At 58.7% G+C, this 27,655-nt stretch overlaps 4 protein-coding genes across 5 annotated transcripts; 1 reads left to right on the top strand and 3 right to left on the bottom strand.

Moving 5' to 3' along the window:
• Positions 1 to 43: 43 nt before the first annotated feature.
• RPS6KB2 (ribosomal protein S6 kinase B2) lies at positions 44 to 12,784 on the top strand. The gene is made up of 15 exons (XM_037135270.2): positions 44 to 1,170; positions 1,521 to 1,561; positions 1,656 to 1,776; positions 2,041 to 2,109; positions 8,966 to 9,113; positions 10,146 to 10,203; positions 10,280 to 10,380; positions 10,482 to 10,572; positions 10,657 to 10,747; positions 10,868 to 10,975; positions 11,526 to 11,588; positions 11,678 to 11,755; positions 11,845 to 11,952; positions 12,051 to 12,163; positions 12,391 to 12,784. The coding sequence occupies exons 1-15, from the start codon at positions 1,096 to 1,098 to the stop codon at positions 12,572 to 12,574; spliced, it is 1,449 nt and encodes a 482-aa protein (XP_036991165.1). The 5' UTR covers positions 44 to 1,095; the 3' UTR covers positions 12,575 to 12,784.
• A 96-nt stretch (positions 12,785 to 12,880) lies between these two features.
• PTPRCAP (protein tyrosine phosphatase receptor type C associated protein) lies at positions 12,881 to 14,940 on the bottom strand. Its single transcript, XM_037135273.2, has 2 exons — positions 14,833 to 14,940; positions 12,881 to 13,709 (listed from the first exon to the last, which is right to left on the bottom strand). Exons 1-2 carry the CDS (start codon positions 14,833 to 14,835, stop codon positions 13,095 to 13,097), a joined length of 618 nt encoding a protein of 205 aa, XP_036991168.2. The 5' UTR covers positions 14,836 to 14,940; the 3' UTR covers positions 12,881 to 13,094.
• A 351-nt stretch (positions 14,941 to 15,291) lies between these two features.
• CORO1B (coronin 1B) lies at positions 15,292 to 20,642 on the bottom strand. Of its 2 annotated transcripts, XM_037135271.2 has the most exons (11): positions 20,479 to 20,588; positions 19,495 to 19,697; positions 18,988 to 19,110; positions 18,757 to 18,886; positions 18,399 to 18,580; positions 18,193 to 18,312; positions 17,445 to 17,549; positions 17,224 to 17,369; positions 16,957 to 17,014; positions 15,914 to 16,192; positions 15,292 to 15,757 (listed from the first exon to the last, which is right to left on the bottom strand). In XM_037135271.2, exons 2-11 carry the CDS (start codon positions 19,693 to 19,695, stop codon positions 15,632 to 15,634), a joined length of 1,470 nt encoding a protein of 489 aa, XP_036991166.2. In that variant the 5' UTR covers positions 19,696 to 19,697; positions 20,479 to 20,588; the 3' UTR covers positions 15,292 to 15,631. The 2 variants fall into 2 exon arrangements, with proteins under 2 accessions (XP_036991166.2, XP_036991167.2); XM_037135272.2 differs by lacking the exon at positions 19,495 to 19,697 and having other exon boundaries at positions 20,479 to 20,642.
• Positions 20,643 to 24,258: 3,616 nt separating this feature from the next.
• GPR152 (G protein-coupled receptor 152) lies at positions 24,259 to 26,696 on the bottom strand. Its single transcript, XM_053662884.1, has 2 exons — positions 25,439 to 26,696; positions 24,259 to 25,319 (listed from the first exon to the last, which is right to left on the bottom strand). The coding sequence occupies exons 1-2, from the start codon at positions 26,540 to 26,542 to the stop codon at positions 24,936 to 24,938; spliced, it is 1,488 nt and encodes a 495-aa protein (XP_053518859.1). The 5' UTR covers positions 26,543 to 26,696; the 3' UTR covers positions 24,259 to 24,935.
• Between the last annotated feature and the right edge of the window lie 959 nt (positions 26,697 to 27,655).

Here is a 27,655-nt window from a genome sequence, read left to right on the forward strand (position 1 = left end):
GGGGAAGGGAGGAGGGAGAGGTGGCTAGAAGATACCCGCAGCATCTGGAGCTAAGGATAACTGCCACACTGGCCGGGCCTTCGAGTTGACCTGTGGGAGCCTGCTGGGGGCACCCCTGCTGGCCCCCAAACCTGAGGATCACATAACAGATAGCCTTCCTCCAGCCCAGAGACCCCTGAGATCTGTCTGTCTGAGTTTGTATCTACTCATCCAAGGCCTCATCTAGCCCAAATTCAGCCTCTCGGAGCCCCATCCAATGAGAATCCATGGCCAAATCTTCACTCACTTTTTAAACAAAGTTGTCTTTTTTTTTTTTTTAGAGAGAGGGAAGGGAGAGAGAAAGAAATATCAATGTGTGGTTGCCTCTTGTGCGCCCCCATCTGGGGACCTGGCCTGCAACCCAGGCATGTGCCCTGACTGGGAAACAAACCGGCAACCCTTTGGTTCGCAGGCAGGCACTCAATCCACTGATCCATAATAGCCAGGGATTCCTTTAACAGTTTAATTAAGCACCTATTCTGCACCAGGTAGCCAAGATTACTAAATGTGCTTAAATTGGCCCCGGATCAAATTTCGACATAAGCCCATGTTTATAGGTAGATTAATAAGACCCAAATCCTTTCTGGCAGGAACCTAACAACAAAGCCCGGAGGTAAGCTGGGCACGGAGCAGTCACCCAAGTAAATGCTCTGACCTGCAGCTGCCTTGGAGGCACTATAGGGAGAGGCTGATGCAACCGACTGTGCCCCTTTCAAACTCTAACTCTCTCCAAGAGCCAAGATGGTAGTTTCCCAGGCTGCCGCTGTCCGGCGCCGCTCTCCGGGAGCTGTGCTCTGAGGACTTGAGAATTTCAAAGATAGACCCCGTAGGTTTTGGCACTCGGGCACCCTGAAACTACAATTCCCGAGAGGCCTTGCGACGGACGCCATATTTTCTCCTCGCAAGTCCAAACAGCCGGTTCCAGTGAGGGCGATGCCTCTTGCGTAATAGGAGCGCGCCGCCGCTGTCGCAGAGTGATAACGTCAGCCCCTGCCCGGGCTGTCAGTCACGGAGGGCCCAGGCACCGGCTGAGGGGCCCGTGGGGCCGGCGCCTCCATGGCGGCCGTGTTTGACCTCGATCTGGAGACAGAGGAAGACAGCGAGGGCGAGGGCGAGCCAGAGTTCCCTGCGGTGAGTGGTCTGCCCTGGCGGGGCTCGATCCCGGAGCCTATCTCATCATCCTGGCGATGGGGTTGCCTCGGCTTCCCCCACCCAGAGTAGGTTTACTCTTGCACACCCCCTTCTCCCCCAGATCTCGGCCTCTAGTAAGCTCCTACCCCACCCTCACCCTGACCTGCCGTCCGGGACCCTAGCCTTTCCCCTGATTCTCCCTTTTCTGCCCTCGTCCTTTCCTCCCCAGTCCTGGCGCGTCAACTGCCAGCTCCCATTCCTGACCCTCTCTTCGCCTGAGCCAAGTAGCCCAGCTTGGGGGGGAGGGATCCTGGTACCTCCCTCGCCTCTTACCCCTCGGTTTCTCACAGGATGTGTGTCCCCTTGCCGAGTTGAGGGCGGCTGGCCTGGAGTGAGTGAGGGTCGTGATGGGGGAGGAGCAATGGGCTGGGGAAGGGAACTGGGGAGTATGGAGCCTTGCCCCCATTCACTTCCTGTGTCCACAGGCCTGTGGGACACTATGAGGAGGTGGAGCTGACTGAGACCAGTGTGAACCCTGGCCCTGAGCGCATTGGGCCCCACTGCTTTGAGCTGCTGCGTGTGCTGGGCAAGGGGGGCTATGGCAAGGTAGGGGCCCTACCTCCTTCCTCACTGGCCTACCAACAAAGACGTCTCCAAACAAACAGACTTGTAAATCAGGAGAGCCCCAGACAGAACTCAGAGACAGAAACATTAAGGAGGGAGGGGCAAGTCCTCTCAGAGTCAGACTGGAAATCTTTCCTGCCCCACCCTCGGGTGGATGTCAGCCTCTTGGTCCCAAGTATCAGGGTGGGGGCCTTTCAAATACAGGGTGTGGAGAGGGAAGTTGATCCGGTCTCCCCTGCCCTGCAGGTGTTCCAGGTGCGAAAAGTGCAGGGCACCAACTTGGGCAAAATATATGCCATGAAAGTCCTGAGGAAGGTGAGTCTTCGTTCAGCCAGCGAATCTTCACTGAGTGGCCGCCGTTCCAGATTCACTGCACTAGGTTTTGGGAAGACAGCAGTGAGCACGATGGAGGAGACAGTCCCTGTCGTGGTCATTTGCCAGTTTGCTGTCTATGGTGATTACAGTCATGTGCTGCTTAACAAGGGCTTACATACTGAGCAGTGCGTTGTTGGGCGATTTCGGCGTGTGTTGAACATCGATCGCAGAGGCACCTGACCCAACCCAGGTGGTCTAGTGAGGCTGTGTGGCGGCGCCTACTGCTCCTGGGATATAAGCCTACACAGCGCATTGCTATACAAGACAGCACGAGATAGAATCTAGCACAAGAGAAAGTGATACAATCCAGATACGCTGTAAACTCGAGATGCACGAGGTTGCGGCCGAAGTAACGCGGCACTGTTTTACGGCAAACTTTTTTTTTGGCGGGGGTGGATTTTTATTTATTTATTTATCTTTTAAATATATTTTACTGATTATACTATTACAGTTGTCCTGACTCTTCCTCCTTTGCCCCCTCCTACCCCGTAACCCCTTCCCTCCAGCAGTCACCCCCACCTTAGTTCATGTCCATGGGTTGTGCATACAAGTTCTTTGGCTTCTCCATTTTCTACACTGTTCTTAACCTCCCCTGTCTATTTCATATCTGCCAATTTGTACTTCTTCATCCCTGCACCACCTTTTCCCACATTCTCCCCCTCCCCTCTCCAACTGATAACCCCCCAAATGATCTCTGCATCTATGATTCTGTTTCTGTTCTGCTTGTTTGCTTAGTTTGGTTTTTAGATTCAGTTCTTGATAGTTGTGAATTTATTGCCATTTTAATGTTCTCAGTTTTGATCTTTTTCTTTTTTCTATATTTATTTTAATTATATTTTATTGATTATGCTATTATAGTCATCCCAACCCCTTTGCTCCCCCTCTACCCAGCACCCAGCACTCCCTCAGGCAATCCCCACACCATTGTTCATGTCCACGCTTCACACATTTCCTATACTGTGCTTTACAACCCCATGGCTATTCTGTAAATCCCTATTTGTACTTTTTTTTTTATTGATTATGCCATTACAGTTGTTCTATTCCCCCTTTCATTCCCCTCCACCCTACCCCCCCCGTCCCCACCATTACCCCCCCTTTAGTTTATGACCATGTGTCTCAAGTTCTTTAGATTCTATATTTCCCATACTATTCTTGCCCCCCATTTATTTTCTATCTACTGTCTATGCTACTTATTTTCTGTACCTTCTCCCCCCTTCTCCTCCCACTCCCCTGTTACTAACCCTCCTTGGGATCTTCCTTTCTATGTTTCTACTCCTGATCTAGCTGTCGTTTTAGTTTGCTTTTGTTTTAGGTGTGGTTGTTAATAACTGTGAGTTTGCTGTCCTTTCACTGTTCGTGTTTTTTTAACTTCTTTTTCTTAGGTAAGTCCCTTTAACATTTCATATAGTAAGGGCTTGGTGATGATGAACTCCTTGAATTTGATCTTATCTGAGAAGCACTTTATCTGTCCTTCCATTCTAAATAAAAGTTTTGCTGGATAGAGCAATCTTGGTTGTAGGTCTTTGGATTTCATGACTTGGAATACCTCTTTCCAGCCCCTTCTTGCCTGTAAGGTCTCTTTTGAGAAATCCGCTGACAGTCTGATGGGGACTCCTTTGTAGGTGACTGTCCCCTTATCTCTTGCTGCTTCTAGGATTCTCTCCTTCATTTTAATCTTGGCTAATATAATGATGATGTGCCTTGATGTGTTTCTTCTTGGGCCAACTTCTTTGGGACTCTCTGAGCTTCCTGGATTTCCTGGAAGTCTATTTCCTTTGCCAGATTGGGGAAATTCTCCTTTATTATTTGTTCAAATAAGTTTTCCACTGGTGGCTGTTCCTTCCCCCTTCTGGTACCCCTATAATTCGGATGTTGGAGTGTTTAAAGATGTCCTGGAGGTTCCTAAGCCTCTCCTCATTTTTTTGAATTCTTGCTTCTTGACTCTTTTCTGTTTGGCCATTATTTGCTTTCTCCTGGTCCACTCCATTGATTTGAGTCCCAGTTTCCTTTTCATCGCTATCGGTGTCCTGTGCAATTCCATTCTTTTCAATTAGTTTCGCCTTCATATGTTTGTCTAATTTGTGGCTATAATCAACCAGTTCTGTGAGGATCCTGATGACCAGTGTTTTAAACTGTGCGTCTGAGAGTTTTGCTATTTCTTCATTGCTTAGATTTATAGGCTCTGGGGCTTTGAGATCTTCTTGAGCCATTTTTGGTCTGTTCTGGCCCTTTAAGTGTGAGGAGCGGAGCCTTGGACTCCCAGGTCGCTGGTTTGCGACGCTGTATGTGGGGGCGTGGTCAGAGCTGGGAAATGGCGGCCCCCTCTGCTGTTTTGCACTGCTGGGTGAGGACCAGAGGCCCAGGTGGTTCGCCTGGGCCAGGCCACTCAGAGTCGCTGGGTTATGATGCTGCATGTGGAGGTGGGGTCAGAGCAGGGAAATGGCGGCACCCTCCCTGCCGCTTGCCGCAGGGACAGGCTGGGTCCTGGTCCAATTACCCACTCCCTCGCTTGTCTATCCATGCACCAACGCGCGACCACAGTCAACCCGCAGCCCTGCTCCCCCGCTGTTTCCCCACGGTTGCTCGCTTGGTCGCTTGCTCGGTCGCTCACTAGGTCCAACCCTGTGCCTGGATTCCGCGTGCCTGAGTCCGTCTGACCGAGTTTTCCTGTCCAATCCCGCTCCACCAGCTGCTGGTTTTGCCCTTCTTACCAGTCAGGTTGAAGAATTTGTTGTTATCAGACTTCCGAAAAGTTCATTTTTCTGTGTTCTGGCTGTGTTTTCTGTTGCTAACATTTAGTTGTTCTAAACTTGGCTGTGTGAGAAAGCATGGCGTCTCCACCTATGCCTCCATCTTGGCGGAAGTCCTGATCTTTTTCTTATGATTCCCTTTAACATTTCATATAATAATGGCTTGGTGATGATGAACTTTTTTAACTTTACCTTGTCTGGGAAGCATTTTATCTGCCCTTCCATTCTAAATGATAGCTTTACAGTAATCTAGGTTGTCGGTCTTTGGTTTTCATAACTTTAAAAAAATTTTAAATATAATTGATTATGCCATTACAGTTGTCCCATTTCCCCCCTTTATTCCCCTCCTCCCTGTATACCCCCTCCCACCCACATTTCCCCCCCACTTTAGTTCATGTCTGTGGGTCATACATGTAAGTTCTTTGGCTTCTCCATTTCCTATACTATTCTTAACCTGCCCCTGTCTATCTTCTACCTACCATTTATGCTACTTATTCTCTGTACCTTTCCCCCCCCCCTCACTCCCCTGCTGATAACCCTCCATGTGATCTCCATTTCTATGATTCTGTTCCTGTTCTTGTTGTTTGCTTAGTTTGTTTTTGTTTTCGGTTTGGTTGTTAATAACTGTGAGTTTGTTGTCATTTTACTGTTCATATTTTTTACCTTCTTTTTCTTAGATAAATCCCTTTAACCTTTCATATAATAAGGGCTTGGTGATGATGAACTCCTTTAACTTGACTTTATCTGGGAAGCACTTTATCTGCCCTTCCATTCTAAATGAAAGCTTTGCTTGGCAGAACAATCTTGGATGTAGGTCCTGGCCTTTCATGACTTGGAATACTTCTTTCCAGCTCCTTCTTGCTGCAAGGTTTCCTTTGAGAAATCAGCTGACAGTCTTATGGGAACTCCTTTGTAGGTACCTGTCTCCTTTCCTCTTGCTGCTTTTAAGATTCTCTCCTTATCTTTAATCTCAGCTAATGTAATTATGATGTGCCTTGATGTGTTCCTCCTTGGGTCCAACTTCTTCGGGACTCTCTGAGCTTCCTGGTCTTCCTGGAAGTCTATTTCCTTTGCCAGATTGGGAAAATTCTCCTTTATTATTTTTTCAGATAAGTTTATCATTTCTTGCTCTTCCTCTTCTCCTTCTGGCACCCCTATGACTCAGATGTTGGAACGTTTAAAGTTGTCCTGGAGGTTGCTAAGACTCTCTTCATTTTTTTGAATTCTTGTTTCTTCATTCTGTTCTGGTTGAATGTTTCTCTCTTCCTTCTGATCCAAAACATTGATTTGCATCTCGGTTTTCTTCCCATCACTGTTGGTTCCCTATACATTTTCCTTTATTTCACTTAGCATAGCCTTTATTTTTTCATCTAATTTGTGACCATATTCAACCAATTCTGTGAGCATCCTGATTACCAGTGTTTTGAACTGTGCACCTGATAGGTCGGCTGTCTCTTTGTGGCTTAGTTGTATTTTTTTCTGGAGCTTTGATTTTTTCTTTCATTTGGGCCATTTTTTTTTCTTGGCATTCCTGGAGCATAGTGAGGGGCGGAGCCTTAGGTGTTCACCAGGGTGGGGCAACTCACTTCACTAAGGTGTCTCACTGCGCGTGGAGGAAGATCCAAGAGGAAACAATGCGCTTGCTCCGCTCTCTGCCTGATTACAGTCACTTCCCCCAATACCCACAATCAAATTGGGCCTTCTGGTGCTGATTCCTGGGTGGGTGGGTTTGTGTGCATTCTAGGACCCTGTGGGTCTCTCCAACAAACTCTCCTGTGAGGTTGGGAGTTTCTCCCACTGCCGCCACAACCCCCACAGGTATTTTCAGCCAGAGGTTTGCGGCTTTATTTCCCCACTGGGACCCTGGGTTGTGGGTCTGTCTTGCTCCCCAGTTGTCCCTCCTAGTTTACCTGCACTCGAATGTGGATCCATCCAGTCTGCCAGCCGCAGCCACCTCGCCCGGTCTGCCAGCTTTGCCATGAGTCCTCTCCATCTGGCTGCCCATCTTCGCCCCACCTGCCAGTCTGGGTGAATGTTTGTTCTTTAACTCCTTGGTTGTCAGACTTCCATACAGTTTGATTTTCTGTCAGTTCTGGTGGCTTTTTATTTTTAAATTTGTTGCTGTCCTTTTTTTGGTTGTGTGAGGAGGCACAGTGTGTCTACCTATGCCTCCATGTTCGGTTTTCCTAACTTTGAACACTTGTTGGCAGTCTCTTCTAGCCTGCAAAATTTCTTTTGAGAAATCAGCTGACAGTCTTATGGGGACTCCTTTGCAGGTAACTATCTGACTTTCTCTCGCTGCTTTTAAGATTCTCTCTTGCTCTGCCTGGTGTGTCTCAATGGATTGAGTGCTGGCCTGTAAAACAAAGGGTTGCCCGTCTGATGGCCCAGTCTATGGCACATGAGTAGGTTGTGGGCCCAGTCCCTGGTAGGGGAAGTGCAAGAGGCAACCACACATTAGTGTTTCTCTCTCTTTCTCCCTCCCTTCATCTCTCTTAAAAAAAAAAAAAGAGGTAAAGATTGACTTAAGAAAAGGATTCTCTCTTTATCTTTACTCTTCGATATATTTTTTAAAGATTTTATTTATTTTAGAGAGGGGAAGGGAAGGAGAAAGAGAGGGAAGGACACATCAGTGTGGTTGCCTCTTGTGCACACCAGGCACGTGCCCTGAATGGGAATTGAACGGGTGACCCTTTGGTTCGCAGGCTGGTGCTCAATCCACTGAGCCACACCAGGCAGGGCGACCTTTGGCATTTTAATTATGATGTGTCTTGGTGTGGTCCTCTATTTTGGGACTCTCTGTGCTTCCTGGATTTGCATGTCTATTTCCTTCACCAAATTAGGGAAGTTTTCTTTATTTTTTCAAATAAGTTTTCAATTTCTTGCTCTTCTTCTCCTTCTGGCTCCCCTGTGATTTGGATGTTGGGACGTTTGAAGATGTCCCAGAGACTCCTTAGCCTATCCTCGTTTTTTTGGTTTTTTTCAAACTCTTTTTTTCTTCTTGCTGTTCTGATTGGATGCTTTCTTCTTTCTTAGGCTCCAAATCATTGATTTGATTCTGAGTGTTATCTCCTCCACTCTTGGGTCCCTGTAGATTTTTCTTCATTTCACTTAATGTAACCTTTGTTTCTGCCTGGGTCTTTTTTATGCCGTTCAAGTGCCCAGTGAGTTCCCAGAACATCCTGGTACCCAGTGTTTTGAACTTGCATCTGATAGGTTGCTTATCTCTATTACATTTAGTTCTTTTCTAGGAGTTTTGTTCTGTCCTTTGATTTGGGCCATGTTTCTCTGTCTCCTCAATTTGGCAGCCTCGCCGTCTTCATTTCTGTGCATTAGGCAGGGCTGCTCTGACTCCTCGTCTTAGTGGTGTGGCCTCTTGTAGAAAAGGCACCTGTAGGTCCTCGAAAGTAGAGAAGAAAATGCATGTAGTACATGCATACGTCAGGAACGCAGGCATTTACCATCATGACCGGGTACCATCTACTCTCCGCGATCGTGCGTGCTCTCCTTTTACACGCCGGCAGCAGGGCAGGTCTGTTGACGCCAGCACCACCACAAACAGGGAGGAACGCGTTGCGCTAGGACTTTGCCTTGTCTCTAGGAGATAGGAATTTTTACCTCCATTATGATCTGTGCCACCGCTGTCATATATGCGGTCCATTGTTGACCAAAATGTTATTATGCAGCATAGACTGTGTATTGTTTTTGCAGTAATTGTCAATCGCAGGCAATTCGGCCTCCCAGGGGACATTCGGCAGGGCCTGTGTACCCCTTGGAGTCGTGACCAGAGACGGGTGCTAGTGGCATCCAGCAGCTGGAGGCCAGGGACGCTGCTAAGTATCCTCCAGCGCACAAGGCAGCCTCCCACGCCAAGGAATTATCCTTCCAGGCGGCGAGGCAGAGAAGCCGGTCCCTGGGAGGGGTTGCTGACAGCAGCAGTGGCCTGGACAAATACAATGGAGGGACAGACAGTTGCTGAGAGAGGACAGTGGGAGGGACTGCCGGGCCGCAGGTGCCCACCTTCTAAGCATCTCCTGCCTCTCCAGGCCAAAATTGTACGCAACGCCAAGGACACGGCGCACACACGGGCGGAGCGGAACATCCTGGAGTCCGTGAAGCATCCCTTCATTGTGGAGCTGGCCTACGCCTTCCAGACCGGCGGCAAACTCTACCTCATCCTTGAGTGCCTCAGTGGTATGGGCGGGGCCCAGCCGGGGGCATGGGCGGGGCCAAGGAACTGGTGCCAGCAGCCCTGGGGGCTGGGGGAGCCTGAGAGGTGTGGTGTGTAGAGTGGCTAGAGGGCCCCCACACCCATCCATCCGTCTGTCTGTCCATCTCATCATTCATTCATTCATTCAGCAAACATCTGTCCAGCACCTAGTGTGTCCCTCACCTGTGTCCGGGGTGGATGGGAATAGGGGTGGGTTTGGTAGAGGTCTAAGGGTTGTTTTGTCCATTTCCAGTGTCCCTTCATGTCCTGTTCCTCTCCTGTGTGTCCTGCATGCAGTCAGGTCCCAAAGCCAGCTGGGTCACTCACTACCGTGTCCTCCATCCTCCGCGCTCTCTCTGGGGGAGGGGGAGGCGCAGTTGTGTCTTAACTCCGGCTCGCCCTCTCCTAGCGTCTCCTCCAGCAGCCCCGGGGCCTTGTCTCAGAGCCCAGCATTATTCCAGACACTCCTCAGAACTCATGGCTCCCCATAACTGCCTGGACGGGGCCTGGCCGCCTTGGCCCGGCCCTTCCCTGGGGCCTCCTGGCCGCCACAGAGTGGTCCAGGCCTGCTTTTCCCGTGAGCCCACCTGTCCCAGCAGAGCCCCGTGACTTCATTCCCCGGGCTCTGTTTCAGCATGGCCTTTAAGTCCCACAACTACCACAGACTTCCTGTCCCCTTGCTTTGGGGTTAATTTTGCCCTCCCTTGTCTCCTCTGGGAGGTGTTTTGGGTTAAGCTCTCCGGGCTGTGGCCCCAGTCTGGCACGTCTGTCTCCTCTCAGACTGAGCATCCTGAGGGCCACGGCTGGGTCTCTTCATCTCTGTGTCCCCAGCTTCACCCAGCACAGGGCCCGGCACTGAGTAGGCGTCGGTAGATGTTTGCTGAATTGACCCCCGGCAGCTCTGTGAGGCAGGTAGGGCGGGAATGCGAGCCCCACTCTCCCCAAGGAGAAACCCGGACTCGGAGAGCGAAGGAGCTCGGGCCCGGCCCACAGCTGCTGACGTGTGTGTGTCGCAGGTGGTGAGCTCTTCACACATTTGGAGCGAGAGGGCATCTTCCTGGAAGACACGGCCTGGTGGGTGTTACTTCCTGCCTCTCTCTGGGGGCGTGCCAGGGACCTCCATGGCCTTCACCCTGCCCTGTCTCTGCAGCTTCTACCTGGGCGAGATCACACTGGCCCTGGGCCACCTGCACTCCCAGGGCATCATCTACCGGGACCTCAAACCCGAGAACATCATGCTCAACAGCCAGGGTGCGCCAGTGGCCGCGTTCACCAGGTGGAGCCGGCGGGTGGGCTGCAGAGCCCCACGGGGCGGCCGGGTCCCTGACCGCCCTTCCCACACTTGCCCTCAGGCCACATCAAACTGACAGACTTCGGGCTCTGCAAGGAGTCGATTCATGAGGGCGCCGTCACCCACACCTTCTGTGGCACCATCGAGTACATGTAAGGGGCAGCCAGCTGGGTCCAGGGGTCGGGGGAGCAGCCAGGAAGGGCCTTGCCCAGCTGATGGCTCCCCCTGGCCCGCAGGGCCCCTGAGATTCTGGTGCGCAGCGGCCACAACCGGGCGGTGGACTGGTGGAGCTTGGGGGCCCTGATGTACGACATGCTCACTGGATCGGCAAGTCCAGCACCTGGGAGGGCGGGAGCGGACGGGGTGGGGGGACAGGGCCCTCTCCCGGGCAGGGGCAGGGGCCGGCGGGCGGCCCACGGGGCTCCTCTCACCCTCCGCCTCCTCCAGCCACCCTTCACCGCAGAGAACCGGAAGAAGACCATGGACAAGATCGTCAAAGGGAAGCTGGCGCTGCCCCCGTACCTCACCCCGGACGCCCGGGACCTGGTCAAAAAGGTGGGTGCCTCCTGCCCTTGGGCGAGCCTCCGTCTCTTCTCCCAGGCCCTGCACGGGTTCCCGTGTGGCCTGGGGGAGCCAGAGCCACTCCTGCCTGCGCGGCACGCCTCTGGGACGGAGGAACACTGGCCTCGGGCACCCAGACCTTGAGCCTGGGCTGAGCGCCGACACAGCAGCTGCTGACCTCCCACAAGTCCTTAGTCTGCGTGCTAGTCCGCAAACTCTTTGTGATGAGCTAGCTGCTCCTCCACGGAAAAGGGGGTCAGGGCACGGCGGGGGGAGGGGGGTAGGCCACATGCAGAGTCGGGTCCCCACTGAAGCACCCTGGGGTGACGCCAGCAACCGCATGCCTTCGCCAAGGCTTCGTGGAGAAGCGGCCACTGGACCAAACCTTGGGGGTGTCAGTAGGTGGAAACCACACTCCAGAGGCCTTCTCTCCCTGCTTCTCTGTCCCCTCTCCCTTCCCCCAACCCCAGTCGGCCCCTGGGAACATGGCGACACACGAGCAGACCTCTGTCCCTGACCCTCACCCCCTGCCCTTGTCCTGCAGCTTCTGAAGCGGAATCCCAGCCAGCGGATGGGGGGTGGCCCGGGGGACGCTGCCGATGTGCAGGTGGGTCTAGGACCCCCACGGGGGGTGGGGGGCCAGAGGAAGCCACAGTAGGTGAACCCTTGGCATGTCTGGGGGCCCTCTATCCACAGAGGCACCCCTTTTTCCGGCACATTAATTGGGACGATCTCCTGGCCCGCCGTGTGGACCCCCCTTTCAGGCCCTGCCTGGTGAGTGGAGGTCCTGCCGGCCCAGGGGCGGGTGGCAAACCCGTATCTTGGATGCCCCCTGACCTCTCCGTACTTGGCTCTGTCCACAGCAGTCAGAGGAGGACGTGAGCCAGTTTGACGCCCGCTTCACACGGCAGACACCCGTGGACAGCCCAGACGATACGGCCCTCAGTGAGAGCGCCAACCAGGCCTTCCTGGTGCGGTCTGGGGGCCCGAGGGCTCTGGGACGTGGGCTGGGGTGGTGGCTGAGGAGCCGTGGATGCTGAGTATCTCCTGGCCCCGCTCTGACCCCCAGGGCTTCACGTACGTGGCGCCCTCCGTCCTGGACAGCATCAGGGAGGGCTTCTCCTTCCAGCCCAAGCTGCGCTCCCCCAGGCGTCTCAACAGCAGCCCCCGGACCCCTGTCAGGTACCTCGGGGCACCTGCAGCCCGGCAGGCGGCCAGTTCCAGCTGTGGCTCTGCCGCCAACCCTGAGGCCGCCTGGCTGAGCCCCTTAGCCGGCGTCAGCCTGTTTCCCTCTACCACGGGGACCCCTCGTGGCAGGGGCTGCCTGGGTGGGCACCCAGGCAAGTGGGCAGGTCGCCCTCCTGCCCCAGAGCCAGTAGGCACTGACTGTGCCTATGTTTCCCCTGCAGCCCCCTGAAGTTCTCACCCTTTGAGGGGTTTCGGCCCAGCCCTGGACCACCGGAGCCCACGGAGCCCCCTCTACCTCCTCTGGTGCCACCACCGCCACCACCCTCGAGCACTGTCCCCCTCCCCATCCGACCCCCCTCAGGGACCAAGAAGTCCAAGAGGGGCCGTGGGCGCCCTGGGCGCTAGGAGGATGGGTCGGGGTGAGGATGCTGTTAGGGCCCCTCCCCGTGGGCCATGAGGGCAGTGGGACCCCGGGGTGCGTCTTGGGGCACAGGAGGGCGTGCGTCTGTGTTGGGAGTGTCAGTGTCCGGGAATCATGGGCGCAAAGGGCCGGCTGCTGGTGGGCGCCTCCCGCAGCTGAGCTGCGCCCTTGTGGAATTAAAGTGTCCGATCATGGCGGTGGCCTGGCTCTTCCTTCTGCTGTTGGGGGCAGGTGTGGGCAGGGTCGTGTCCCTGCTTAGGGACAGGAAGGTCACTATGGGACCAGAGGACCGCAGGGCTGGAAGGGTTTTATTTCAGGTGGATGGCCTTCCTGGAGGGGGTGGGGGTGCACAGCCTTGGGGACAAAACTAGGGGGCGGAGTGACAGTCTGAGGCTCTCCACATGGGGGTGTGGGTGACAAGGGGGCCCAGGGCAGGCAGTGTCCAGTCATAGCAGCTGGGGAAGCAGAGACACAGTGACAAGGGCGTGACCCCAGGGCTGGCCCCTACAGGGCAGTGGCCTGGAAGCCCTGGCCCCCAGTGGCCCTCGTGCTGTCGTCCCAGGCTGCGCTGCCCGCAAAGGCGTGCAGGTCGCTCAGGAGGGCCTCCGCGCTGCCTGCGGAGCCCTCGGGGCCCTGGGAGCCGAGGCCCGGGCCCCCTTCCACGTCCCCGCCCACTGCTTCCTGCGTGGGCTCCGGGCCTCGCTGTGGGCTGGGCTGCTCTCCGCACCTCTCCTCCTCCTCTTCCCCGGGTTCGGCCTCCTTCTGGCCCAGGTCAAAGCTGTCATCCTCCGAGTCTGGCTCGTCCTCCTGCCTCTCTGGGTCTTCATTTGTTGACTTGAGCTCAGCCCGGGCCCGGAGCCAGCGGCCTGGTGGGCTGGCCCAGAGCAGGCGGCGGGTGCGGCCCCACAGCGCCGCGCCCAGGCGGGCAGGGTGGTAGTAGCCTCCAGAGTCGCGGCTGAGGCGGCGCCAGGCCAGGGCCAGGCCCATGGCCAGCAGCAGCAGAAGCAGCAGCAGCAGGACCACCGTGACAGTGCTGGAGCCCTGGCTGTCGTGGGCACTGCCGCCCAGGACCCCAGGCAGGGCCAGCAGCATCCAGAGCCATAGGGCACAGGGTGGGTCCTGTGGGGAGACAGACAGGGGCTCAGCGTCCTGGCTGGGGCCAGGCTGGGCAACAGGCTCCTTGGTTGCCTTTTGGGCAAAGTAGGGACAGTCACGCAGAAAAACCCTTACCTGGGCAACAAGGTCCCAGCCCTGTGGTACCTGCCCACCCCCTCCCTCCCACTGTACCCTAAAAGCCTGCTCCTATTGGGGAGCAGTTAGAGGACTCTGCCTGGAATGTTCCATCCCCCTGCCCTTCGAGCCACACGACTTCCCTGCTTACCTTAGCTCAGGGTACCTCATGCCTCGGTGAGGCCTAACCTCGGCCGGGCCACCACCCCGTCCCTGTAGCCCCCGCCCCTCCCCCAGTCCTAACCCAGTACTTAGGCAAAGCTGCCTGTTTATTAGGGTCATTGTCTTACCACTCGCACCAGAATCAGCTGCAAGAAGACAGGGAACTTTCTGGCTCGAGCACCTAAACAACTCCTGGCACACAGTAGGTGCTCAGTAACTGCTGGCTGACTGTCAAAACTGCCCACAGGAACAGCACTGGGATGCACCTGTGAGGCCAGTGTGGAGGTAGCCCCTCCGGAGGCAACTGTACGCCGTCGTCCACTTGGCCAGGTCTGAGGAAGGGGGTCCGAGACCCCTCTCTCCCTCCCAGGCTCTCGGGGCAGCCCCACCGCCGCCCCAGCTGCAGTGCTTCCGTTCAGTCCCACTCGCTGCCCCTGGGGGCCTCGGCGGCTGGGGCAGGCCGCGCAGCTGCCAGAGGAAGCCTGCGGTCGGAACGAGGCAGGTGGGGTGTGTGGGGGAGGAGGGGTGCAGGGCACAAGCAAGACTCCTGCCCCAGGCAGCTCCGGGGATGCTCCCCAGCGGAGCAGGGGAGGGCCCACCCCCAGGTCTGGAAGGCGGTCTGGGCCTAGAGTGGGGCGCTGGGGCCGCAACCTGAGCTCCAAGGTGTGAGATGACAGAAAAGCCCGGTTTCTGCCCCACGCCTGTCCTGGCTCCCTGCTCTCACCTCTACCCAGACTGGTTGCTGTCGGTCCCAAGAGCCGGGAATTGTTCCTTAGTTCCCAGGCCTGGGCACCCCAGCCCTGACCTCCTGTCACCCCCACCCAAGGATGCAACGCACTCCACCACTCACCATGGGTCCGTGGGCCTCTCAGTGCGGGCGTGTGGAGAAGTGAACTCCGCGCTGTGCTCCACGGCAGCTAGGGGTTGCTTGACGCTTCCGCTTCCTGCCCACCACACCCCTCCCACCCCTCCCTGCCGTGGGCCCCTCAAGCCTCTGGGGACCACTCTGACCCCCACCGGATCCTCCCAGGTCCGGCACTGGGCCACGCTTGGGCTACGGAGCCCGTGGCCAGGCTGCCAGGAGGAGGGACTGGGCCCCCAGCTCCAAGCAGGACATGGCCCTAGAGGTTTTCATGCGTCCTCTGCCTCAATGTCCTGCCCTGGCAGAATTCAGGGGGGCCGAGCCGCCTGGGGGGTGCTTGTGGCACCAGGCCTTTCTCACATCTAACGATCCCTGGGGGCCTCACCTGTCCCGGTTTCCAGACTTCCTGTCCCAGCCCCACCCTTGCAGCAGAATAGTGAACCTGGCTTTTAGAAAGAGAATTTTATTTGGAATGAAAATAGAGAGCCCATCCCTCCCACTCCTCCAAGGAGGGAGCAGGGGGCCGGGCGGGGGTGGGGAGGTGGTCCCTCAGCGTGTAAGCTTGCCTTGGTACAAAAATCCTCCACGCTAACAATGACAAAAGCCAGGCGGTGGCTCCAGCCTGGGCCCACAGGATGGGTCAGGGTATGGACTGGCCCCTGAACCTGCCCCAGAAGCCCTTAGCAGGGGGCAGGGGCAGCCAGCCAGCGGTGTGACCTGCCAGCAGAGCTGAGTGAGAAGGGGTTCAAGGAGGAGGTGGGAGGTGGCACCCGCTGGGCCTGTGGTCCTACGCCTCCCCATTCTCCATGCGGCCCAGCTGCTCCTCCAAGCGGCCGATTCGCTCCCCTTGCTCCTTGACCAGGGCTCTTAATGCCCGCAGCTCCTGCATCACCTCCTCCAGCTTCCCAGCCTCCTGCAGGGACATGGAGGGCGGTCACGGGTCAGGGAGCTGGAGCCCTCCTCAAATCGACTGCCAGGCGACGGCCCGCGGCTCAGAGGGACAACAAATGGTCAGGCACCCGCAGCACACCGGGGCTCCCAGCACCACTGCAGACTACTGGGCACGTACCCCTGCTCCGGCGAGGCTGCTGCTGGGGGTGGCTGCACTGGCCGAGGCAGCGGGTGTGGATGCCCCTGAGCGAGCAGCACCAGGGGCCACGGCAGGCCGGCTGTCGGACAGGACGTTGCGCCGGCTGACCTTCAGGTCCCGCTGCTTGCTGGGCACGTAGGCCTCCCGCAGGGAGATGAGGACGGGGTCGGCGTCCCGCCCGCTCACCCACTCCTCCGCCTCCAGGGCTGCCTCGGGCCCTGCCGTGTCGGGGTACAGATCGTCCTGGAAGAGGTCCGACTGGGCGGGGGTGGGGGAGGTGTGGGTCAGTGGGGGGCCCACCATCAGGGTCCTCTCGTCTGGACCCTAGGTGGACACCTCCTCATCACTCTCCTGGCCTGCACCCTGTCAGCCCATTCCCCGGTGGCCCGGACCCAAGTCACCACCTTTCTAAGCTCAAACCTGTCCCTTCACTTCCTCTCTGGACATTGCCAACAGCTCGCTCTGAAGGCTCCGCAACCTTCCCCAGCAGGGCTTGCTGGGGTTCTGGGAGCCGCGCTGTGCCCCCGGACTGAGTGCCTGGGGCAGCCCTGTCAGCCTCGTTCACAGCTCAGCTCCCTGGGGTGCACCTGGCACACTGACTGCCGTGCTCAGCAAACACTGGCCGGAGAAGGGCAAACCACGTCCAAGGCTCTTGGCCGGGCATCTGATGCCCAGACACATGTGGCCTGATGCCCTCGCTCTTGGGGGCCTCCTCTGCAGCCAGACTTCCTGTCCCTCGCGCCACTCCCGGCTCTGACCTACTGCCCACCACTGGAGGGCTCTGTCCAGGGCGCTGTCAGCCAGCCTCCGACGGGAAGACCTCCAGGCCCTGTCTCCTGGGCTCCTCCAGGGCAGGGCCTCAGTTCACCCATCGCTCGGCTTGTCCCCAGCACAGCTGGGGGTGCGCGGGCACTCGTCCAGCCCACTGACTGCACCCACTCAGCCGTGACTCCTTCACAGGCCTTGCCCCAGTCACCCGGGTGGCCTGTCCAACAGAGACGGAGTGAACCTGGTGGCCTCACCTTCCGTGGCACAGTCATGACAATGGGCTCGCACTTGCGCTCATGCAGTTTGTAGAACCTGGAAAAGTGAGGGGAAGGGGGAGCCGTGGGTGCAGCTCCCCCGCACCAGCTCTCTCGGTCTCCCCCACTCTCCGTTCCCTCATCCTAGCCCCGCCTAGACTGCCCCCAGCCCCTGGGGCCTCCTGGGCAGCCTCCTATCACCTGACCTCTGCCCCCTGCCCCCAGGCTGCCTCCCCCAAAGCCAGCCTCCTTGGTGGCCCCTCTTACCGGGCGATCTCACACTTGCTGACCTCCAGGCCCCTCTTGGGCATGCTGCCCATGCCCCTTTGGGGCTCTTTGCTGGTGAACGTGTTCAGGAAGTGGATGTAGGGGGGCTCGCTGGTGATCTCAAAGTACCGGATGCTGGAGTCGCCCTGCAGGGCGGCAGGGAACAGGTGTCAGCGTTCGGCATCCCTCCTCCCTGTCCCGCCAGGCCCGCCCAGCCCCACCTTGCCGCAGACGTAGACCACGCTGGTGTCGGGGTCGTAAAAGGGCAACAGGGCCCCGTTGCTTGAGTCCAGCTCCTGCAGGGCCATGGGTTCTTCAAAGTTTTCCTGGCGAGGGCATAGGGTGCCATCAGGCCTGGCCAGGCCAGAACCTCTCCCCTCCCGTCAATGTCCTACTCCCCCATCAGGACCACCCAGCCCAGCCAGCATTGCCCCTTCCTCACTGGTGGGCACCCTCTCACCTCTCAGCCTTTGCCCACACAGTGTGTCCCGCCCCCCCGCTCCCATCCGTTCCCAGAGCCCCCACTGTTGGCCCACTCTAGGCCTGTAGAGTACTCGCAGGCCGCTGAGCACGCCCTGAGAGGCCCCGCCGCTCGGGAGCATCAGCTGGTCTCAGGGGCCCCTGGAGGTCAGGGCACCGCAGGACAAGGGCTGGGAGGCCTCCTGCAGGAGGGGTCTCTGTCCTGGGCCTCACAGGACAACCAGGTGGGAACAGGCCAGCCAGGAGGGCAAGACCTTCCAGTTGGTGGAACAATGCGGACAAAGACTGGGAGGTAGCTGGAGGCGGTGGGGGAGGCTGGGGGGTGATCAGGGAGAGGGGCTGGCGGGGTTCCAGGTCCTGAGAGCCTCCCGTGCCAGGGCAAGAACCTGGGAAGCACAGGTGTCTTCAGGATGACCCCCCCCATCCTTCTCGCCCAGGTTGGGGCCTAAATCTCAAGCCTGATGCTTCAGCCTGGCCATAGCCACTCACCGGGTCCCAGAGGGCCAGCTGCCGCTCACTCATGCGGCTGAAGCCTGTGGTGAACACCTTGCCATCCGCCAGGAAGATGGCCCGCATGGGCCGGGCCCCCTCGTGAGCCTTCTCCCGCTCCTGTCAGGGGGACAGAGTGGTCAGTGCAGTGCCTGGTGGAGCCCCTGGGCTGTCCACCGCCACCCTCACCCTCCGGGGCCACATACCGATACCAGCGTGCCCCGGCGGGGGTCTACGATGCGCACGCTCTTGTCCTTGCAGGCAGAGCAGAAGAGGCTGCCGTTGCGGTTCCAGCTGACGTTGTAGATGAGGTCGGGGTGCAGGGTGTCCAGGCGGTACAGCTCCTCCGCCGTGCCCACGTTCCAGATGAGCACCACATTGTCGCAGCCTGCCGGGTCAGGGGACATCAGCCCACCAGGCTCCCTGTGACCACCCTCCTGGAACCGGACCCAACCTCTCGATCCCCAAGGGCCTCGGCTCTCCCATCTTCCACATGGGCCTGGGGGAGGTGCGGGAGGCTCCAGAGCTGTGCACGGAAGGGCGAGGCAGGGGAGAGGTGCTGACCTGCACTGAGCAGCACGTTGCGGGCCGTCGGGTGCCAGGTGATGATGCCCACTCGCTTGGTGTGCCCCTCCAGCACCACCACTGGCTCCGTCAGCGGGGATACCAGCCCGTTCTCTGGGATCTGCCACACCTACGGGAGGAGGAGGCTGCAGGTAGGGCTGTGCCCGGCCCGGCTTCCGACAGCCTCAAACCGCACGTGTGACCCTGGACCCACCACAGAGCAAACCTCACCATGACTGTGCAGTCCTCTGAGCCGCTGGCAATGACTTCATCATTGTGGGGACACCAGTCGATGTCCAGGACAGGTCCTGTGTGTCCACATACCGTTGGGTAGGCTTTGTCAATGCGGCCCGTCTGCAGGCATGAGGTGGGCAGTCAGTGGGGACTCACGGTCCCCAAGCTCTGTCCCTCCCAGAGCCTCGGTCTTCCCCTCTGTGGCTCAGGAATGATACGCCGTGCCTGGCCCATGGGTGGCCCCGATGTGACTGCCTCTCCTGGCCCACCTCTGCCTCAAAGGCATCCCCTGGTGAGCAGGAAATGCTCCTTGCCTCTGAGCCTGACCCTGTGCAATAACAGACTTTCTCCTCCTGGGCTGACATGGTCTCGGGCAGTAAAAGGGGATTTTGACACCTGCCCAGCAGTGTGGCAAGATAAGGGATGTGGGGTAAGCAGAGAGGTCTGGCAGGAATGGCCAAGCCACCTCCAGTCCTTCCCCCACCTTGCCCTCACGGGCCCCACCTTGCTCAGGGGGAGCACCAGGAAGGCACCCCCACCGCTGGCCTCCACAATCACCGCCAGGAACTTGGGGTTGACTGCGCAGAAGGTGCTGTCCCAGGTGACACGGGACACTCGAATGTCCTCATAGCACTGGTCATTCTTGACCGGCTGCCCGAACACATGCCGGAATTTGCTCTGCCGAACCACTTTTCGGAAGGACATGTCTGCAGTGTGCAGAGGCGTGTTAGCGCCTGCGGATCCCGGCACCCCCCGGCCTCCCGGAGCTGCCTGGAGGGAGGGGGGGAGGCTGCCCCTGGGGCCTGGTCACTGTGACCCACCTAGCTCTCAGTTTCCCCTTACAGAATGGGGTCGCCGGCACAAACCCTGGTTGCCGGTCCCCAGGGTGAAGAGGGAAATGCCCACACTGCAAGCCTTGAGAGGCTCTGCAGGACCCTTCCTGGGGCCCCTCGCTGGCTCAGCCACCTGAGAGCTTGTGGGGCGGGGAGGGGCCAAAATCAGAGCAAGCTCAGCTCTCCTGCAGGTCCCAGCCAGGTCTCACCAGACCCCTCCCAGCCCAGGACTTGCAAGCTGGATGATGAGAACGGACAGAGAAGGCAGAGGCGATTTCTGCTGTCCAGGCCGCGCTAGGCCCCAATTATGAGTCCCAGAGAATGTGCAATGTCCGCAGGAACGTGCGGGGAGCCCCGGGCCGGCCCAGGGGTCCTGGCAGGACTGGGCGGGAGTCGGGACGCTGCTCTCAGCCGAAGAGCATCCCAGAGCCGCCTTGCAGCGGGGTCCAAGGTGAACCAGAAGCCCCACTACCAGGGACCCTGGTCCAGGAGGGGAGAGGCTAGGTGGCCACCAGGAGTTGGGACTGAGGGCTAGGCGCCGCGGAGAGGAAGGGCTCCTGGGATTCGCGACCTCCCTCCCCGAGCCCCACGGTTCAGCCCCCGCAGGCCCGCCCGCCCCCTGCCTGCGCCCCAAGGTTCCGCCAGTCGCGCTCACCGCGGGCGCCGGGGACAGCGGCACCGGCCTGGAGCAGCTCCGGATCCCAGCCACTGGAAAGCAGGAAGCGGGAATCAGGAAGTGATAGAGGAGAGCGGGGCAAGGGGCGGGGGCGGGGCTGAGGTCACGCGCGGAGGGACGGGGCGGGGCGGGAGGCTGCCTGTGGTGCCTGGAGGCCAGGAGCACAGGGGCGCTGAGGGCGCGGGGGCGTGGTCTGGGCGGGGCCTCGGGCGTCCCGCCCCCGCCCCCGCCCCGCAGACTTTCGGGTCGCTCTTGGTTGGGCGCTGGGCTAGAGGCTGCGACCCCAGTGGGGATGGGGCCTGAGGGACCCTGCCCTTCCCAGGAGTAGACGGAGCCTAGCCCTTCCCATCTCCCAGCGCCAGTGCATACTTTAGGGTCCCCCAGTCCACCCCAAAATACGTTGTCTACTGGGACAGTTGACATAGCATGCCCCTTTTTAAGATGCAGAAGTACATGCTCTCGTTTAACGATGTAAATAAAACAGGTGTTCTAAGGGGCGAGTGGAAGGCCCCAATCAACTCATCCTTCCTGATGAACACCCCTGGGTCTCGCTGCCTCCTTATCACAAACAGAACAGGGGCCATGCTCCCCAGGTCCCTCACACCTTCCTGCCTTTCCTCGGCCATCCCACTCGGAGACCAGGTCAGCCCACAGTCCTCCCTCCCAGGCTGCTCCCGTGAGGAGGCTGCTGAATTGTGCCTGTAGGTTTTGCAGACAGAGTCTGCCCCTCCCCCAGGGCCGTTGTCCCCGGGGCACTGGCCACCTCCCCTCATTACTTCTCTGAGCCTCCACTGACCTGGATGATCAAGGGGTGATAGTCAAGCCTCCCTTTCCTGAAACAGTGTGGTGCAGGGGGAAAGGGCAGAAGTCAAAAGGAGCTGTTCTCTGGCTCCCTGAAGCCCCCTGTGTGTCCACCTGGTCTGCCTCACCACACCCTGTGGAGAAAACAGCTCAGAGAGGAGAGGCACGTGCCCTGGGTCACTCTTCCCGGACTCAGGACCCACCGGTTTGACTCCGAAGTCTTTAGTTGTCCCATTGGCCCATAAATCATGAGCAGGCCAGTCCCTCCAGCCCTGGACTGGGATGTGGGTAGTTGGGAAGAGGACAGCCAGCCACAGAGCCTCCCTCTCCATGTGTCCAGAGCCCAAACTAGATGGCAGCCATTGTTGCTGCCCACCCTGCCGCCGTCTGACCCCTGCCCACCACCCCTCATCACCTACTACGGTCCTTTCCCTCCAGGTGGCCTAGTGGCACTGACCCTCCTGTGCCCGGAGCGCACCACCTGCCTTCCCGCCTCAGCGCCTTGACACCTCCTGCTCCCTGCTCCCCCCAGGTCTTGAAAAGCCTCCGTCCCTCGCTTCCTCCAGGCCTCTGCTCAGATGTCATCTCCTCCAAGGGCCTTCCCTGACCACCCCCTTACCCATCACTCTCTGGCCCTTCCTTGCTCCCCCTGCATTGTGCTTAATCACCATCTGATGTTATATTACAAACTGTGTGTGTATTTGCTTTTCGTCTGCCTCCTCCGCTAGGATGTCAGCAGACTGCGGGCAGCACTTTGTCTCACTTCCCACTGTATTCCAGCACCTAGAACAAGAAGACTTAGCACACAGTACGTGTTCAATTAACGTATGTCGAACGAATGAACAAAGAGCAGCCCTGAATACAGAACTGAAAAATATTCGTGTTCACAGCTCTCAGAATCCACGTCTGGCCCCCACGAGGGAGAGGGTGGGTGTCTCTTATCTGGAGGAGGGATGAGTTCCCCAGAGGAAAACAGGAGCCCAGTGCTGCAGGGTGTGCCGGGGGAAGTGGAGGGGCCGTGGAACATCAGAGGTGACGCTGACCCTCCTGTCCCTGAAACACACACCTTCCTTCCTACCTCAGCGCCTTGGCTCATCCTGCCTCCTGCGTCTGAAGACTCTTCTGCCAGAGCCATCCCTCCATCTCCCAAGGCCACGGGTGTACACATTCCTCCCAACACACAACCTTCCTCCGGGCCACCAAGAGGACTCCTCTTCAGTCCTCCGAGCCCTTCCTGGCCCTGCTCTTTCTCCTGGAGAGCAATCGTCCATCATGGGTGGGATTCCCCGCGGGGACCTTGGAGGTGGGACTGGTCCAGTCTCCAGGAGGTGGGGTTTGGAGCCTGGGCTGGAGTTGAAGGCAGGAGGCTGGCACTGAGGGTTCAGTCTGTGATCTGCCTGCCTTGCTGAAAAGACCTTGGGACCTGTAGCTGGGAGAAGGCAGAGCACCCCAAAGGGACACAAGCCCACATTTTGTCCTCAGGGGGTGTGCGCTTTAGGGAGATGGGAAGGTGTGAAATTGTGGAAGAGCGGGCAGGGTGGTAGAGGGGAAGATGCTTAGTGGGCAGGACGCGGCCACGTGGGCTCTGGCCCGTGAGTCAGCACTGGTCCCAGGCCTGCGTGGGGCCTGGGGGTACACACCGGTATAATCACATTAATGGCTGACAGTTATTAAGCACTTATTCTGTGCCAGGCAAGGATTCCAGCATTCACAGGGATTAACATTCCCAGGAAATTGGAACCATAATTATGCTCCCCAATTTACAGATGAGGAAACCGAGTCCCACAGAGGCCAAGAGGCCTCCTAAAAGATCACACAGCTGCTGAGTGGTGGAGCTGGGATTCAAACAAGACCCGAGGGCCGCCAGGGGCCTTGCCCCTGAGCCCACCTGTGCGTCTCCAAAATGGGAGGCTGGCTGGCAGGGCACCTAGCAAGTGCTCAGTAAATACTTGATGAAAGAATGAATTCAACGAGTTTGTGCCTATCCAGAAATCTCTCTCCCACAGGCCTCATGCCCTTGGTCCCCTCACTTAGGAGATGCTATGGCTATGCCGCTCTTGTCACCACCGCCCGGTGTGCTTCTGTCCTGGCACAGGAAATGACCCCGACAGCCAACCTGGCAAAGACAACGTCATCACCCTGGTTTGCAGAGGAGAGCCCTGAGCCTGAGAGAGAAGCTGGGAACCAGGACCCAGGTCGGCCGCCTGCACAGCCTGCTGCCTTTTGGAAATGCAAGCACCCTGGGAAGGGTAGCAGGGTGAATGTCATTGTCATTTACAGCTATTGGTGAGGGTACTGCCTAATTGCTGAAGGTCACAGTGCTGAGCTAATGGGAAAGATGGGGGTGGGGGAGGAAGGGAGCACGGTGTGGAAGCAGCAGGGGTTGAGAGAAAGCTGGGTGCAGTGGGCGCCAGAGGAGTGAGGGAGAGAAAGGGAAGTGGGCCAGGCCGGCCCTTCAGCGCTTCCCAGTTTTTGTTTGGTTTGGTTTTTGTTTTGCAGTATCTGCAGCTTGAGAGGGAAGAGGTTGGTTGGCTGTGCCCCAGAGATGTTGTGTGGCCTCTGGGAACCTCTGCCCTTTCTGGGGCCCCTGGTCCCCAGAGCTCTCTGCTCGGGCACATGCTCATCTACGCCCCTGAGCTGAGTGCACAGGAGGGGCTCAGAGGGAGGCAGGCCCGGTGCTCTCCGAACCTGCCACTCCCGCAGCTGCACCCTTAAATGGAGCAAACTTTGGGGTCCTCGGAGCAGCCCCAGGTGCAGAGGCAACCCCATGCTTTGCTCGCTGAGGCTACCTGGGTATCTGTAGCCCCCACTGGTCATGGGCACAGTTGATTGCCCCCCCACAGCTTGCAGGATCCAGATGCTTCGGCCAGGTGTTGCCTCCTCCCATCCATCCCCAGCCCCTGCAGGGACATCTCCGGACGCCAGGAAAGGAAGGACATCTGTTCACTGAGTCCCTACTGTGTGCTGCGCCTCTTGCTAGGCGCCTCACACACGTTCTCATTTAATGCTCACGATGGCAGGTGGAACAGGGGGCTCAGAGAGGGAAACAGCTTGTCCAGAGCCACCGGAGCTGGACTGGAACCCAGGGTTGGCGGCTCTGGCCTCCGCTCCTGTCATCCTGCCCCCTCACAGCTTGCAGGCTCCTGCTGGCTCCAGAGTGACCCTTCCTCCACAGCGACTTTCTCCTTTGGCACCCTCGCGCCTAGCTTATAGGATGGTGCAGGGAGAAGGGGAGGGAGGAACGGGTGGGAGGGAGCCAGATCAAGCCCCTCTGCTGTCCCTCCCTGCACCCGCAAGGCTGAACCGTCATGGGGCCCGAGGGTACCGGAGGGCAGAGCCCCGTGGACACCATCAGCTGTGGCCATTCAGGGCTGTGGGCCACTTTGGGAGGGGGGCGGGGACAAACATGACAGTGATGGAAGAGCTCGTGGGACCTGGACAGAAACGTGACGTTCAACAACAAACTGTCTGGGACTTTTGGCCATTCCGTTCTCACTTCCCCCAAGTCCTCCTGCAGGCCCAGGGGACTGGTGGGGCTTTCCATGATGACTTCCTCCACGATGCCCCTCCTCTCTGACTGGCCAGTTCCTCCATCTCCCTCTGGCTGCCTGGAAGGCCTGGGCTCTTCTGGACTCTCACGTGGGGTCCACACGAGGAGCCTCCTCCGGAGGGGCGCTGCTGGGGCTTTCCCCCTCAGAGGCCGCCGGCGCAGCCGGCTTCTCAGGGGCCTCTGGGCTGGGATCCTTGGATGGGGCAAAGGCAGCTTCATCGCAGGGGCTGGGGGCTGGGCTGGCAGCAGGTCCAGGGGTCTGGGGCCCCGAGCTCGCCTGTGGCTGGGCCACAGTGTCCAAAGCAGGCTGGGCCTCATGGTCTGCCCGTGGCTGGGCCACAGAACCTGACTGTGGCTGGGCTGTGGGGTTTGCCTGTGGCTGGGCTGTGGAGTTCAGCTGAGGTTGGGCCATAGAATCTGATCGTGGCTGGGCCGTGGGGTTCTCCTGTGGCTGGGCCGTGGGGTTCTCCTGTGGCTGGGCCATAGAATCTGATTGTGGCTGGGCTATGGGTTCTCCTGTGGCTGTGCTGTGGGGTTCGCCTGGGGCTGGGCCACCGAATCCATCCGTGGCAGGGAGGTGGGGTTTGCCTGGGGCTGGGCCTCGGCAGCCAGCTCCGGCACAGTCTGCCCACCAGAGTCCACCTGGGTCTGCGACTCGGCTGGCGTGAAGCTGCCTGGCCGCTCCTCGCAGAGAGCTGCCGCGAAGGAGGATAGCACTGTGCGCAGTAGGGCGCGGAGGTCGGCGCTGGCCAGGAGGCAGAGAAAGGGACTGAGGCAGCTGTTGAGAAGGATCAAGTAGTCGGAGTAGACCAGCGCCTCCCAGAGCAGGTAGCCAGGGTAGACGTCCCACAGGAAGGCTAGGTACAGCAGCTGCGCCAGCTGGTAGGGCAGCCGCAGGACCACATAGGCTGACAAGATGGTCTTGGCCACGCGGGCAAAGCCGCGGCAGGCGGCTCTCGGCTGGCGGCGGCAGCAAGTCTTGCAGGAGGCGGCCTGGGTGAGCACGTGGCAGATGAGCAGCAGGAGGAAAGGCAGGAAGCCCCCCAGGATCTCCAGCATGCGCAGCGGCAGCTCCTCACTGTCCCAGAAATCCAGGCAGATGACCAGGTCGTACCACCAGATGACGGCCTCGGGGAAGACCAGCCAGGGCACACTGAAGAGTGTGGCCAGCACCCAAACCCCGGCGCAGACCCAGAGAGGCAGGCGGATCGGGCGGCGCCCTGGGTACCAGCGTGGGCAGAGTGCCAGCAGGCATCGGTCCAGACTGAGGGCTGCCAGCAGGAAAAGGCCTGAGGAGTAGGACACACCCCACAGGAAGTAGTAGAAGCGGCAGGCCGCTGTCCCCAGCGGCCAGTGCCCTCCGTGCTGGATTTCCAGGATCTGGAAGACCGCTGTCGCCAGGAACAAAAAGTCAGAGAGAGCCAGGCTGAGCAGGAGCAGGGCCAGCCGCGTGCCCGCTCCCTGCCGGGCCTGTGAGCCAGCCAGCCACGCCATGAGTGCGTTGGCTGGCAGCCCCAGGAGCAGCAGGGCCACCAGGAAGACCGTGTCCCAGCTACCCTGGGGGTAGTAGTCCTCGTCATCGAGTTCCGTGCGGGGCCGGCGGCCAAAGACGCCCAGGTTGGCTTCCATACTGTCCCTCTGAGGTCCCCAGGGTAGTGCTGGACACAGAGCCTGGCAAATCAACGAAGGCATTGGTGACTGGTCACGGGACGTGCTCTACGTCTCTGGGCAAGTCGCTTGCCCTCTCTGGGCATCGTCATCACCTGTCGAGTAGTTACCCTATACCGGGACCTTTAACGGAGCACCTCGCTCGGTCCCCACACAGTCTGTTTTGTAGGTGATGAGAGCAAGAGTCGGAGGACCAGTGACTCGGCCAAGGTCAGCGATAGGAAGGGAGACACCAGGGCTCGAACTCAGAGCTGACCATCCTGCCCCTCGGAATCCCAGTGTGTCCAAGTGGGTTAGACCAGGGGTTTTCTCCTTAAAAGGCTGGTGAATCTTTTCTTTAAATAAAATATTATAACGGTAAGATTAAAGGAAGGGAGAGTACCCGTAGGGCCGCAAGGAAGGAAGTTTGAATACCACTTGATCAGATCTTTGCAGGCGCCTTTTGTCTGGTATTCTGGGGTTCAAGTGTTTAAAAGTCCAAAAAGGGAGGGCTCCGGACTCATGGGTCCACAGGAATTCGAGGGTGAATGGGAATTTGGGGAGGAGGAGGCCCCTCCCCCCCAGCCCCTGCAGCTCGTGGCCTCAGGTAAGGCCTGCAGCTCAGGGCCCCCGAGGCCTGAGGCCGGGAAGGCTGTCCCCAGAGCATCTTGCGCCTCTGCTTCCTCCTCCAGCCCCCCCCCCCCGACAGCCCTCCCCCTTCTCCCAGCTCAGCTCCCGTTTGTCCCTTGGGGCTACCAAACAGAGAAGGGACTCCGAAGTGTGGTGAGGATGAGGGTGGCTGCTACTCCCCACTTCCCTCAATAGTGGAGGGCTCTCCCTCTCAGCATAGACAGCCCCAGTGGGAGTCGGGGGACGCCCCAGAGAGGCCGGATCCGCCTGTGGCCTGTGGCTCCAGCCACTTGGCCTTCAGCCCAGGGGCCTCTCCCCGCCCCCCACCCCGGGCTCTTCCTCAGGCAGACCCCACTCCGCAAGCTCCAGCCCCTGCTGGATCAGGGCCCTGGCTCGGCTTACCTGCGAGGTAAGGCTGCTGGCCAGAAGGAGCAGGGCGTGCCTGCCTGCCCAGCGGTCCCGCTGTCTGCAGGCCTCACGCCGAGGCCTGCTGCATGGCGCCGGGCGGCGCTAAGGCGGCCCGCCTGA

The sequence above is a fragment of the Artibeus jamaicensis genome, unplaced genomic scaffold (genome assembly GCF_021234435.1).
Source record: "Artibeus jamaicensis isolate MK-2021 breed Jamaican fruit bat unplaced genomic scaffold, CSHL_Jam_final contig_3109, whole genome shotgun sequence".
Lineage (NCBI taxonomy): Eukaryota > Metazoa > Chordata > Mammalia > Chiroptera > Phyllostomidae > Artibeus > Artibeus jamaicensis.